The sequence below is a fragment of the Aquila chrysaetos genome, chromosome 2 (genome assembly GCF_900496995.4).
Source record: "Aquila chrysaetos chrysaetos chromosome 2, bAquChr1.4, whole genome shotgun sequence".
Lineage (NCBI taxonomy): Eukaryota > Metazoa > Chordata > Aves > Accipitriformes > Accipitridae > Aquila > Aquila chrysaetos.
The window spans coordinates 36,511,656-36,524,659 of NC_044005.1; the positions used below are offsets into that span (position 1 = coordinate 36,511,656).

Genomic DNA, 13,004 nt, shown 5'->3' on the forward strand with positions numbered 1-13,004 from the left:
ATGTCATTCCACTTCAGGAAGCTCTGAGCACTGGACACCTAAACAATTGATGTTTGAATGATTTGCAATTCAGATTAGCTGTTGCTCATATACATATGTCATATGTATAGCAAGACTTGATTTAGATACCAACAGAAAATAGGCTGCTACATAATACTGTAAATTACAGTGGGAAGATGACTAATGCTGCCAGTCTGTCTTGTTGTTGTTTTCCATAGTGGAAACAACAGAACACTATCACCCTCTGCCCTGCCTATTGAGGAGATGGCTCAGACTCTGCAAGACCTGATCACTTACTTCCAGCTTCCTGAAGAAGACCTGGGACATGAAGATAAGCAAAGCAAGCTTCGGTCACTCAAAAACAGACAAAATCTATTCAAGGAAGAGGTAGAGAGAGAAGAATTGTTACATTATTTTAATTTTAGGTGTATCATGTCACAAACATTGAGAAGAACCTAAATGTTATCATCTAGATGCATGCATATGATTTATAATGTAAAGTTCTGTAGCTGATATATATACATAATAGACTGTAATGCCTCATGATAACTTGCTGTTACGTATTTTTCACTTCCACGCTTGTCACACGCCACAAGCGTGCTCTCATAAAATTCGGTCTTAATACTTCTGAGCATCTTTAAACAGATGTCATTTTAAAAAGAGATGATTGTGACAAGAAATTTCTTTTTCACTCTGAAGTTATACATTCTGGATACCCCAAATAAAACTGGGATCAATGATAGATGTTATTTCTGATGTCTTTTCTGTTCGCTAGGGTGTGAAACAGGAACATTTTATCTCTAGAAACTGGAATAATGCTAGTTTTAGAGAAGGATATACATTACATAATTGTAGAATTGCTCCTCTCTGAAAATGGAATCATTGCACTTCTGTATAAATAGGAAATATATTTTACAATGTTTTTAGACGTTTGGATTGTTTGCAGGTTTTCAATCCTGTTTTAGTCTCCAATCAAACTGAAATTAAAAATCTATTCTAGTATTTGAACTTGTTTATTTTACAGATATTTTATTGGACAGTGAAATTGCCACCTTTTTTAACAAACAAAAATTCCTTTGTATATAAATTTAAAAGTGGTTATTTTTTTTCCTATGTAAGGAAGATTTTATGTAAAAAAGAGTCTGTTCACAAAAATTATTAAAGCCTTTATTGTCAGCTTTGTTTATTCCTTACTTTTTATAATACTTAGCTGACCAAGGAACAGTATAGAATCATTCTCTAAAATGGATGATTCTGATATAGAAAAATACATATTGAAATCTTGTAAGCACAATAGTTTGGGTTTTTTTATCTAAGATGGTGCAACTTTTAAATGCATACAGTAAAAAAAAAATCTTTTAAAAGGACAACAACAAAAGCTTTTTCATGTACAGTTCGCTTTCCTCTCTGTCATATGCGTTTAGGGAATGCTGGCACTAGTTTTGAATTGCATTGATCGCTTAAATGACTACAACAGCGCAGCTCACTTTGCAGGAATTGCAAGAGAAGAACATGGTACAGCTCGGAAAGAAATTTTGAATCTCCTTTACAAATTGTTAGGTAAGTTCTTCGGTAATCTACTAAAGTAAAAGACTAGGATATGTATTCTTTATATTCTTCTTGCTGCTTCACCACCAAATGATACTTTGTGTGTTATTCATTCTGTCATGTAAATTATAGAATTTCTTCCATATACTTACTGATATTTATTACAGAGAACAGAGTTTATAGAGCAATGATACAGCAGAAAAATAAAGCTCAGCTAGGAAAAAAGATTGGTGCAGCATGCCAAATGTGGTTTTGGGTTTTTTTTATTATTATTTAAATGTAAATGTACCTGTGGCATGCAAATAGGTGTGAAATATTTTAAAAATTAGAAAAACCGGAAAACAGTTTTTATATATGAAGCTGAAGAGAAACCTGAAAGTAATAGTCGGAACTGGTAGGTCTACTGAATCCATGTTTGTCACTTGAGGCTTAGATCTAAATGTTAATAAAAATAATTACATAAAACAGAAGTTAAAAGGTTTTTTTTTTTTTCAATTTCAGTGCCATGCCTTCTAGAGCAAACTGCTTTTGTGTTGTAGTAGGGCCAAAATTATAGATTAGGAGATGTATATGTGTATTTCTTTAAATCACTAATTTGATACCTGAGTTTTGTAATTCCTCATATGGGAGAATCTTGTCTTCTGATGGAGTTTAAATACATTCTAATTTCATTACGAAGTTAGTCCCAAACCATAGTAAAATACGCAAGTCGAGAGTTAGGACAAGAATAAAAGAAACCAGGGGGAGTGCTTTGAAGCATGAGGTTATTCACATAGCACAGACGTGCAGGTGCTTCTGGTGAAATCTCATTGCTTTAGAAAGTAATGAGATACCATTGCCTGCATTTTAGTACAGTCTTAGGAGCTCAAAAAAGAGTTTGATGAAAAAAACCTCTTTAGTGCTATGTAGGCCTTTTCAGATTTTGTCTTGATTTTCTTCTGCAGGTACATCTTGAACACACTTGTTCTGATTGAATAAATATTAAGTTAATGCTTTGTAATAAATATTAATTAATGCTTCATAATAGAAATCTTTCACAATTGTATACAAAAGACTTTTTTTGGTTTTTGTATGATCAGTAAGAACTTCTGGAAGAAAAAAACCAGTATTGCTTGAAATACTTGAATGCTGATGAACTTTCAAAGTGCAGTTGAATAACATAGTGTTCTGTGCTGCTGAAGATGAAAAGCTAACCATTCAATAACATGTTTTAATCAAAAAGTAGAGCTAAAGAGCAGTACACCCAGCCTGCACTTGATCTTAAAACTTCTGCATTGACCTTCCTACTCATTGGTAGGAATAAATAGAAGTGTTTCAGCCTCTTGATCATGACAGTGCTTGACATTTGCGTCAAATAAGGGTGGTGGATAATTTCTATTTAAATTTAACAATAAAATAAAATATAAATAAAACATATTTTTTGCTGAAATTCTTGTTTATCCAGTAGGTCCCTGTCAACTTAAAAAACCTACATGGTCTTTAGAAGTTATGTCAGTTTCTGATACTCAAATTAATGAAAATCTTAATTCTTTATTACTGTAACATATGTATATTTAGGTTTTGTCTGTTTATTATTTTGTGAAGTTGTTATAAAAATTGTTTAAAATATATATGATTAACAATTGTGATTTAAAAATACATATAATTATTATAAAATTATACCTTGTGGGGTTTTTCCAGCTGCTCTCATTCGTGGCAACAGAAACAATTGTACTCAGTTTTCCAGTAACCTGGATTGGCTAATAAGTAAATTGGACAGATTAGAATCTTCCTCAGGTGAGACTCACTTTTATCAATGTAAATTAACTATAAGTACACCATACACAACTGTCTTTACGTTATAAATGTCAGAGCAGTTTTCCATGAAAACAACATGTGTTAGAAAACAAACACGCTGCATTTTTTTTTAATTGAGCAAAGCATTCCATTTAAACAGACATTTTTATGGCATTTTTTGGTTCTGTACATTGGGTATGTTCAGTACCACATCCAATCAGTGTTGAATGTGACTTTGGTGAATTAATGGATTGGGTCAGACAGTATCAAGACTACTGTCCCATCGCTATCGAATAACACCAGAGTTATTTGTGGGCACAAGTACAAATACCAGAGAGAGAGAGAGAAAGGTCTTTTTTTTTCACTATGGGGTGTTCAACAAAATATCAAAATACTATACAATGCTCCCTACTAAAACCTTTATCTCTCTCATTGAAAAGAAGGAGCTAGACTTGCATTTTTCTCAAGTGGTTTTGAAATTGTTGTTTTTTTCAAAAGAAAATGGAAATTAACAGCTTCATAATGCATTTATGTCTAATGTGGTTCACACAGTCATATCAATACTCTTTAAAAGTATTTTCATTCTCTTTTTAGGCTAGAGAAGAGATAACATCTCTTAAGATACTCTGTTATTTACTGAGCTTTTAGATTGTATTCAGTTGCGCAGGTGATTTAATGACAGTGTTAATTCTGTGGTCTTCATACAGGTATTTTGGAAGTATTGCACTGCATCTTGATTGAAAGCCCAGAAGCTTTAAATATTATAGCTGAGGAGCACATCAAATCCATTATTTCATTATTGGATAAACACGGTCGCAATTACAAGGTGTGTTTGGAAAAACTAAGGTTGTATTGATAGTCTTACAATGATTTGTGGAAAAAAAACCAGAGGAATGTCTACATGGAAGTATGTGATTCTAGTACCTTTAAAGGAATAAAATAACCTTGAAGTACATCTGCAAAACTGCTTTGTTGAGATTAAAAAAAATGTGTAATATATAATTGCTTTTCAGTTTCAAATACAGCAAATTTGTATGACAAGCAAATAGTTAAGAAATATTGATAACCAGTTAGAACTTCAAATTTGCTGAGAAAATGAAGCGTTCTGGTGGCTGTAAGCACCTGGACAGAGTAGCTTGCTTTGTGATGCAGGGCTCTGCAGAAGCAGTGAACTACCATTGTTGTATCTGCAGAAAGACAGAAATAAATCCTGCAAAGTCATTCCTAACTTGAGTAATACTAATAGTAGCAGAAAAGAACAAAATAAAATGAGAAATCGGGAAAAATAATCTAAATATCTGAAAACACAGGTGTTCAGAAGAAAGACAAAAATCCTGAGTTATATGAGAAGAAATGATGGTGGAAATTAATTTAGACATCAATGTGCAATTTATTATGACAGAAGAAGGTGAACACAGTTTCTGGCTGCAATCAGGATGACATCACAACACAGAGTAGGATATATAGTTTTATGTGTGTTTTTCTGATGTGAGTTTCCTTCCTCAATTAAAAATTTATTTGAAGTACTGTTAACCTGGAGGAAGAACAAAGACAGTTTTAGTGAGCTGAAATTACTGATGTACAGGAAAAGTTAATATGGAGTACCTAACCGACTACAGAAAAGGTAAAAACGAGAGAAGTATTTTTAAGCATGGTTAAGGAGTATGAACTGATATAAGTAGGCATAAGAAAAAAGTTGAAATTACAGCAGTAAGTTTAGCTTACTATTTTTAGCTGTTAGCAAGATTATTGTGCTGTGCCAGTCACCTGCAAAGAGAACCTTTCAGCTGGAGCATCTTAATGTGGACCTCATAGTAAGAACTTAAAGCAGAAAAGGAAAATGTTGTATACAGGAAAAGAATTAGACTGGGTAACGTAGTTGTGCATTTCCATTTGTAATGTCTTTAAAAATAAGTAATGAAATAATGTGAAGTAACAAATTTATTTATTCCTCTGGAAACAGTATATCTTGTTCTCCTGCTAGATTAGAAGTTCTGTTGTGATTTAGGAAATAAGAAACAGTAATATTGTTAACCAAAATTGTCTGGGAAATTATTGATTTAAAGGATTTTTTAAATGAAAAGCCTTGTGTCAGAAATACGGTCAGTGAGTGCATAGAGATTATTTAAATAGTTCATATGTAAATTCTGAGTTACTGATAATCATTAATGTTATTAAGACACTTTACAGCTGAGTACTGGTCAGAGTTCCTGTGGTTATTTAAGTTACTACCTCTACCCTTCGGTTAGAGGTTTCTGCCCAATAACAGAGATGGCAGAAAGGAAAATGCACAGGCTGGAACATAGCAAAGTTCATGATATATTAGCTTAAACTGGTGTTGAGGGTGGTTTTGTGCTAACCTACTGGGCAGAGAACAGGAGTGGCTAAAATAAATGTTCTGTTCTGCTGCTCCTTGTGTTGTACACCAGTTTCCAAAATAGTAATCAACAGTATGAAGATGGTTCTTTGTCTTGGAGATGCTCTCTAAGAGTTTAGACCATTTGGGCTCATTGCTTAATGATTGCTTGTCAGAGCTCAAGTGCATCTTTAAGCTTCTCTGTTTCACGCAAAAGTGTGCAGCTCTGTCCCTCAGCATTAAACAACACTATGTTGCTGTGTTCTCTCTTCCAAAACCTTTTGCTCCAGTAATCTGTGGGAGAATTATGTCAATCTCTTTCACTTCTCAGACTATGACCAAAAAAAAGGAAGCTGAAATTTTAGAGTAAGATGTTTCTGAAACTCTGTTTTGCTTTATAGTGAATTCTTTTAAATGTTTTTCATTTAAAAAATAATTGGATCACTTCACATATTCAGAACATGCTTTCAGAACCGAATCATAAGCAGTCTGAGAATTGCAGTTGAGAATTGTCTACTAATTTTACTCAGAAAGTTTCTTGGGCTGCAGTAAATTTCTCAAAGAATTAATTTTACGTTTCAAAGTTTTAATGAGATTTAATTAAAAAAAATTGTAAAGAGTTGACACACCACCGTTCTAGCTTTGCTTTTTCCTAATTGAAGTGAGAATAAGGAATCTCAAAGGATGTTTTTTTTGAGGCATTTTTGAAACCCTGTGTTCTGAATTTGTGTTCCATGAATGTTTGATATCTTCTATCAGTAGTACAGATTACACTTGGTCCATATATGTGAAAAGTATTTAGAAAACAATAATGATAATATGTATTATAGTCCTTCCTTTAGGTCTATTCTGAATGTAAATTAATCTAACAACTGAATAATCATATACACAGCTGCCTTTACCTGACTTTCTTCTGATTTTTTTTTTTTTTTTGAGGTTCTCGATGTGCTTTGCTCTCTCTGTGTCTGTAATGGAGTTGCAGTTCGTGCCAATCAAAATTTGATCTGTGACAATCTACTGCCTAGAAGAGACTTACTCTTGCAAACACGTTTGATTAATGATGTGACAAGGTATAGTGACATGTTTTATTGTTATATTAGAAAAAAATGGAACTTAGGTATCTTCAATAATTAATTGAAGAAAATACTGTAACCTAAGAGAAGTTCCACAGCTTTCAATATTGACACACACACTTTAGGAAGTATTTATGTATTAACTTCTGAAAAACCCATTTTTACTAGCAATACAGCAATTGTAATGGAAACTGTGCTCAAATAGAAATAGCTAATTAATAGTAAAATCTGTTCTGAAATGGAAGGATGAAAGTTGCTTGTTTCTCATTCAAAACAGAGCATGGCTTTACCTAATAATTATTACAGAGTATGTAAACATACTGTGAACTACTTGTGTGTTTTAAGACGGATTTGATTTCCTGGCAACTTCACTCCTGTTTTTTGATTTTGGGAAATGATCTTGTTACTCCTCTTTTGACTATAAGTTTTTCAAAGCATGGAACCTATACTTTAGAAGACGATTCTACAGCAGTATTATAAAGTCATAAAATGGGTCACTATTTTAAATATTATAAGCCAAATGTGGACATCTACACTCTTACCATATTTGCAAAGTGAATTTGATTGTTATACAGGAATATAACTCATATGTCACGTTTTATGTTTACGCTAACTGGCTTACATTTTCTTTCTTAGCATAAGACCAAACATATTTTTGGGTGTTGCTGAGGGCTCTGCACAATACAAGAAGTGGTACTTTGAGTTAATAATTGATCAGGTTGATCCATTCTTGACGGCAGAACCCACCCATTTACGAGTTGGATGGGCCTCTACTTCAGGTTATGCCCCCTATCCTGGAGGTGGAGAAGGATGGGGAGGCAATGGTGTTGGTGATGACCTGTACTCTTATGGTTTTGATGGCCTTCATCTGTGGTCTGGTAAGTACTTTGTTTACTTCCACTTATTCTTACATTTAGGAGTTACCTACCTTTACTTTCAGTACCTGTGTGTATATAGCATGCTATTTTATAGAGAGGTACATTCAGAATTCCTGGATACCATGAAGTTACTTAGAATTTCAGATCAGGCTTCTTGTTTGAGATTTTAGTCAATATTGAATTATACCAATTACGCTTTTTAGCAGATAGCTTCTATTTTCGTGATTTTGATCAAACAATGGCATTTTCCAGATCTAGATCAATACTGACTTAAGTCTGTCTGTTCAAAAACAAATGGATGTATTGATCTCAGACAAGTTCATTGTATATGGATCTACATTTGCATTATTCTTTCACTTTGTATCTACAGTTGAAGTAAAATTACATTATCATCCTTACACCTATTGATAAATTTACCTATTGGTAAATTTAATTTAAATTTTGAGAAATAGTTTCATAAAAGATAATTGTGGCAATTAGAAATAAGAATTGCTACGTTACTACCAACTTCAGTTGTTTTTAGAACATAAATTTCTGTGGTGTAATATTGAACTGAAAACCTATAGTTGCTATGCTGTTTGAGTAAATATTTTTCATGTTATTATCTAAAATAGGCTTAACAGAAAAACATGGAGCTTTTCTAGGAATGCTTCTTAATGTGTGTAGTAATCTAGGAGACTCTCAGTACTGCAGTGAAGTGGTTACACTTGCAATTTATAAAGAAGGGAGTTAATGGATGCCAACAAATGTATATTTTGTGGTCACTTGAAGATCAGTGAGGGTAAACTTGTGGTCTTATTTGCCATTCTTTGTTCAAGCAAGTTGAAGATGTTAGTGGGCAGAGTTAAGGAAAAAGTGGAAGTCACCACCCATGCAGTCAAGAGTAGATTTGAGTAAGAGCTCTAGAAGAGTAAAAGGAATTTACAGGAGGGCTCATTTGTAGTGTTGCCGTTCAAATAATTCTTGTAATAATGAGTGTGTTATAAAGAGTAACCACTGAGGAAAAAGGAGAAAACAAGAATCTGATTAGGATGCTTTGGAGAGGGATTAGTGAGAGCCCTCTGGAGCACATAGTTAGCTGGAAAGTGGCTTTGGAGCTATGAGCAAGGCTGTTGGCTTTTGTGTGGTTATCCCTCCCCCAGTACTATATCCAGGAAGAGGGAACTAGAATATACTTTTTGTAAAGAGACAGGTTTGTCACAGCAGAATACCTTTTGACAGTATCAATGTATGTTCCCATAGAAACAACCAGCAGAGTGCTATTGGCTAATTGTAAGAATCAAATGGCAACAAAGGAAATGCTGATGGTTGGGTTTGCTTTCTTAAAGTTCCTAAATACTCTCTAAATAAGGAACATTTCAGAGAAGAAATAATGCATAAGGCTATAAAATAAGAAAATATTCAGGTAATTAGTTGTATACCCTTAATTACATCATCTGGTATCTTTGAAACACCATTCTTAATTGAACTATCAATAAGTAATGAAAGGAGATAGAAAAGCAGTAGGAAGCGAAACAGTTGCTAAAATTTCTAGAAGATTTTACATATGTATTCTACTTACATAAATATTTAAAACAGAGCTCTGGCAATGAGGTTTTGTACCTAAAACGTGTAACAAACTATCTTAATTGGTAAAGGTCTTTCGTTCACATAGAAGATTTTGTTAAGAATATAGGTGAAACTGGAGGATCACCTTTTATTAACACTGTATTAATATGGTCTAAAATTGTATTTTCTCTGGCTTATACCTTTGTTAATCATAAATTGTTTGAGAGCAAATTTTATTGGCTGGGTCTCTGCCTCAAGATAGAATTGAGATGAAAACTGATTTCATTTTCCAGAATGAGATGTGGACATTTTTTTCCAGTCAATCAATTTGGGCCACCTCTTCTCTGGAATGTTGAAACATTGAATTGGGAATGTAACATTTTGTTGTAAAGGAAATTTTGTAACAATTTGTTTCACCAGGAATTTAGCTTTCTATGTTTCCTGTAGAAGTCTTTTAAAATTTGTTCAGAAGACTTAAAAAAAAACTTAAGTATCAGGACGCTCTATAGATTTGTCTTAATTTAATAGTTTTGTTTCTTGAGTGTGTAGCCATCCATGAGCATTCAGAAGTTTGGGGGGGGGGGAAGACATTATTTCAGTCCTTGTGTGTACAGTCTTTAATTATGAAGTAGCATGTTCTTTTTCCTTCCAGATGTCTCTTGCATACACAGTAAATGATGGTTATTTTTTAGCTTGTTCAATTCGTAGCTTGTGCTTTATTTACGATACACTATTCAAGGCATGTATTAAAAATCAATAATTTCCCAATATTTCTTTGTGCCTTGAAATGCCATATACAGCTAAGAACTCTTTAGTTGTTCAGAAAAGAATAGTGTGGGGCCATGCAGTTAAAAGGTGTGTGGTAAGTACAGCATACATAAGTACGCTGAATTCAATTTTATGGCCTTAATTCTAACATTTCCTTATTTGGGTGTGTTTGACTTTTCAATTCTATTAGCATTGTTCCAGCATAGGATTTTGTATCTAAAATATCTGTGTGTGTGCGTGCACACACATAATTCAATACTTTTTTTCAGCAGTACTGAACAATTCTCAAATGACAGAAATAATGATTTTTGGGAGTAAGCTGGGACACATCTGTAATATTCTCCATTAGAAATGGCTGAATAAATCATTAATACAAAATTAAACACTAACTGAACCTCAGAACTATAGTGCTGGAAAGTCTCTTAAATCTCATCTCCTGCAGTAAGGGAAAACTCAGAGTACTTAAACTGTCCTGAACAGCTGACTTGACTTTTTCTTAAGAAGTTCCAAACACAGTAATTTGGAATAGTGCTTAACTGCTTAATTAGTCTTGCTCTACAGTTAAAATACAATGTTTTCAAGGGAACTGTTTTGAAAGGAATTCTGAAGAGATATTCATTGGCTAAAAATATACTCAGATACTCAAGTGCGATTGAAAACCTGCAGTTACCTGTGACTGTGTATAGTTAGATTACTTCAGATATATTATCTTAAGTTAATTGTTATTATAATTGCTGAGTCCTGTGCATGGCTGTATAATTCCACCTTCCCAGGTAGGGAAAAGCTCCCTCTGTTTACTGTATGGCTGTAGTTGATAAAGAAAACCTGGCCCATTAAATTCTTGATCCATTTTTTGATAACTCAGTATACTATTCCACCTCTTGATACTGTAAACCTGGATATTGGTCATAAGCACAGCTCCAGTAGAATTATAGAATCATAGAATAGTTTGGGTTGGAAGGCACCTTTAAAGATCATCTAGTCCAACCCCCCTGCCATGGGCAGGGACATCTTTCACTAGACCAGGATGCTCAAAACCCCATCCAGCCTGGCCTTGAACACTTCCAATGACAGGGCATCCACAACTTCTCTATGGAACGTGTTCCCATGTCTCACCACTGAATATTCACAGATATGTGAATCTGGTATTTCACAAATAACTAAAGAAAAAAAAATCAATGTTAGCTTTTTATAAAGAGGGCATCATTTACTGTGCCTCAGTACTCTTGCATCAGGCTACAGTGTTGTCCTGGTTTCAGCTGGGATAGAGTTAACTGTCTTCCTAGTAGCTGGTACAGTGCTATGTTTTGAGTTCAGTATGCGAAGAATGTTGATAACACTGATGTTTTCAGTTGTTGCTAAGTAATGTTTAGTCTAAAGTCAAGGATTTTTCAGCTTCTCATGCCCAGCCAGCAAGAAAGCTGGAGGGGCACAAGAATTTGGCGCAGGACACAGCCAGGGCAGCTGACCCGAAGTCGCCAACGGGGTATTCCATACCATGTGATGTCACATCTAGTATAGAAACTGGGGGGAAGGGAAGGGCAGGGGGAAATCGCCACTCAGAGACTAACTGGGTGTCGATCGGTGGGTGGTGAGCAATTGCACTGTGCATCACTTGTATATTCCAATCCTTTTATCGTTACTGCTGTCATTTTATTAGTGTTATCTTTATCATTATTAGTTTCTTCCTCTTTTCTGTTCTATCACACTGTTCTTATCTCAACCCATAAGTTTTACTTCTTGTCCTGATTTTCTCCCCCATCCCACTGGGTGGGGGAGGAGTGAGTGAGCAGCTGTGTGGTGCTTAGTTGCTGGCTGGGGTTAAACCATGACAAGTGTGAACTTGAGTGATTTCAGCTGAGCATGTTCTGTCTTGCAAACAGTGTCAGAGGTCTCAACTGATTTTCTCAGTTTATGCACTTTCCTGCCATGTATCAATTTGAAGAAAGTTGACTCGCTGTCTCTGAAAGTAGAACCATTCAAGGGCAAGATCATGTCTTCATGACTATGAACAAAAAATTTGACGGTGTTTTTGAGTAAATAATTTCATTGTTAAACCTGTGAGAGTCTGCTTAAAGCTTCTGATTACTGAATACTTTCATCCTAGGTCGAGTTCCCAGAGCTGTGGCATCTGTCAATCAGCATTTATTAGCATCTGATGATGTGGTTAGCTGCTGCTTGGATTTAGGTGTACCCAGCATTTCATTCCGCATTAATGGACAACCTGTACAAGGAATGTTTGAGAACTTCAGTACAGAAGGGTTTTTCTTCCCTGTTGTAAGCTTATCAGCAGGTGTAAAGTAAGTACAACTTGATTTTAATTGTTGTTTTCTTTGCTATCCTGTCACACAAAATATTGTCCAAATGCATGTATGATTTGTTCTGTTCTGTTGTTTCAGTTCTGCCCAACCAGCAACTGGGAGGGAGGGAGGCAGGAAAGTACTGATGTGTTTAGTGATGATTTCACTTCAGGGTGAAATGTGAGCCTGTTAGCAATTTGACCAAGTCACAGTGTCTGAGAATTATTATTTTATGGGTATTTGGTGACCTAGGGGAAATTAATTTTGTCTGATTCCAATTATCAGTGAAAAAAAAGCACATTAGAAACATAGCATCACATTTGGCACTAATTAAAATTCTCACTGGCTTTCTCAGCAGGAAGTAAAAAACCTAAATCATCATGAAAACTGCTACTATGTTCACAATAGGAAACACAAAGAACTGATGAGAAGCAGTTTTGGAATATCATTACTAATATTGCCCATTTCATATCTGTTTTGTAGCTAAAATACTGAGATTTGAACTTACCATTTTCAGGCTTTTGTTGTAATCTCACCTTTAATTCATTCAGAAAATCTTCTGCAAAAGTCAGTCTACTTCAGTGGCCAAAATACTTGTGTTAACATTACAAAGCTGATACAACAACAAAAGACTAGCTCTTGCACTGTTGTTATAACCTGAACAATTTCTGTTCAGTTCATCTTAGAGCATCTTTATTGCTGGTATTGACAGGCAACGACTTTAGGAAGGAAAGATATAAAGATAATTAAGGAGAAT

At 34.5% G+C, this 13,004-nt stretch overlaps 1 protein-coding gene across 21 annotated transcripts in view; it reads left to right on the top strand.

Moving 5' to 3' along the window:
- Positions 1-13,004, top strand: part of RYR3 (ryanodine receptor 3) — a 245,220-nt gene that overhangs the window by 91,207 nt on the left and 141,009 nt on the right. For all 21 annotated transcript variants that reach the window (XM_029998543.2, XM_029998586.2, XM_029998547.2 and 18 more), the window contains 7 exons: positions 219-387; positions 1,425-1,560; positions 3,229-3,324; positions 4,032-4,150; positions 6,617-6,750; positions 7,390-7,631; positions 12,055-12,247. In XM_029998543.2, coding sequence (XP_029854403.1) covers positions 219-387; positions 1,425-1,560; positions 3,229-3,324; positions 4,032-4,150; positions 6,617-6,750; positions 7,390-7,631; positions 12,055-12,247 — 1,089 coding nt within the window. The remainder of the gene's footprint in view (positions 1-218; positions 388-1,424; positions 1,561-3,228; positions 3,325-4,031; positions 4,151-6,616; positions 6,751-7,389; positions 7,632-12,054; positions 12,248-13,004) is intronic.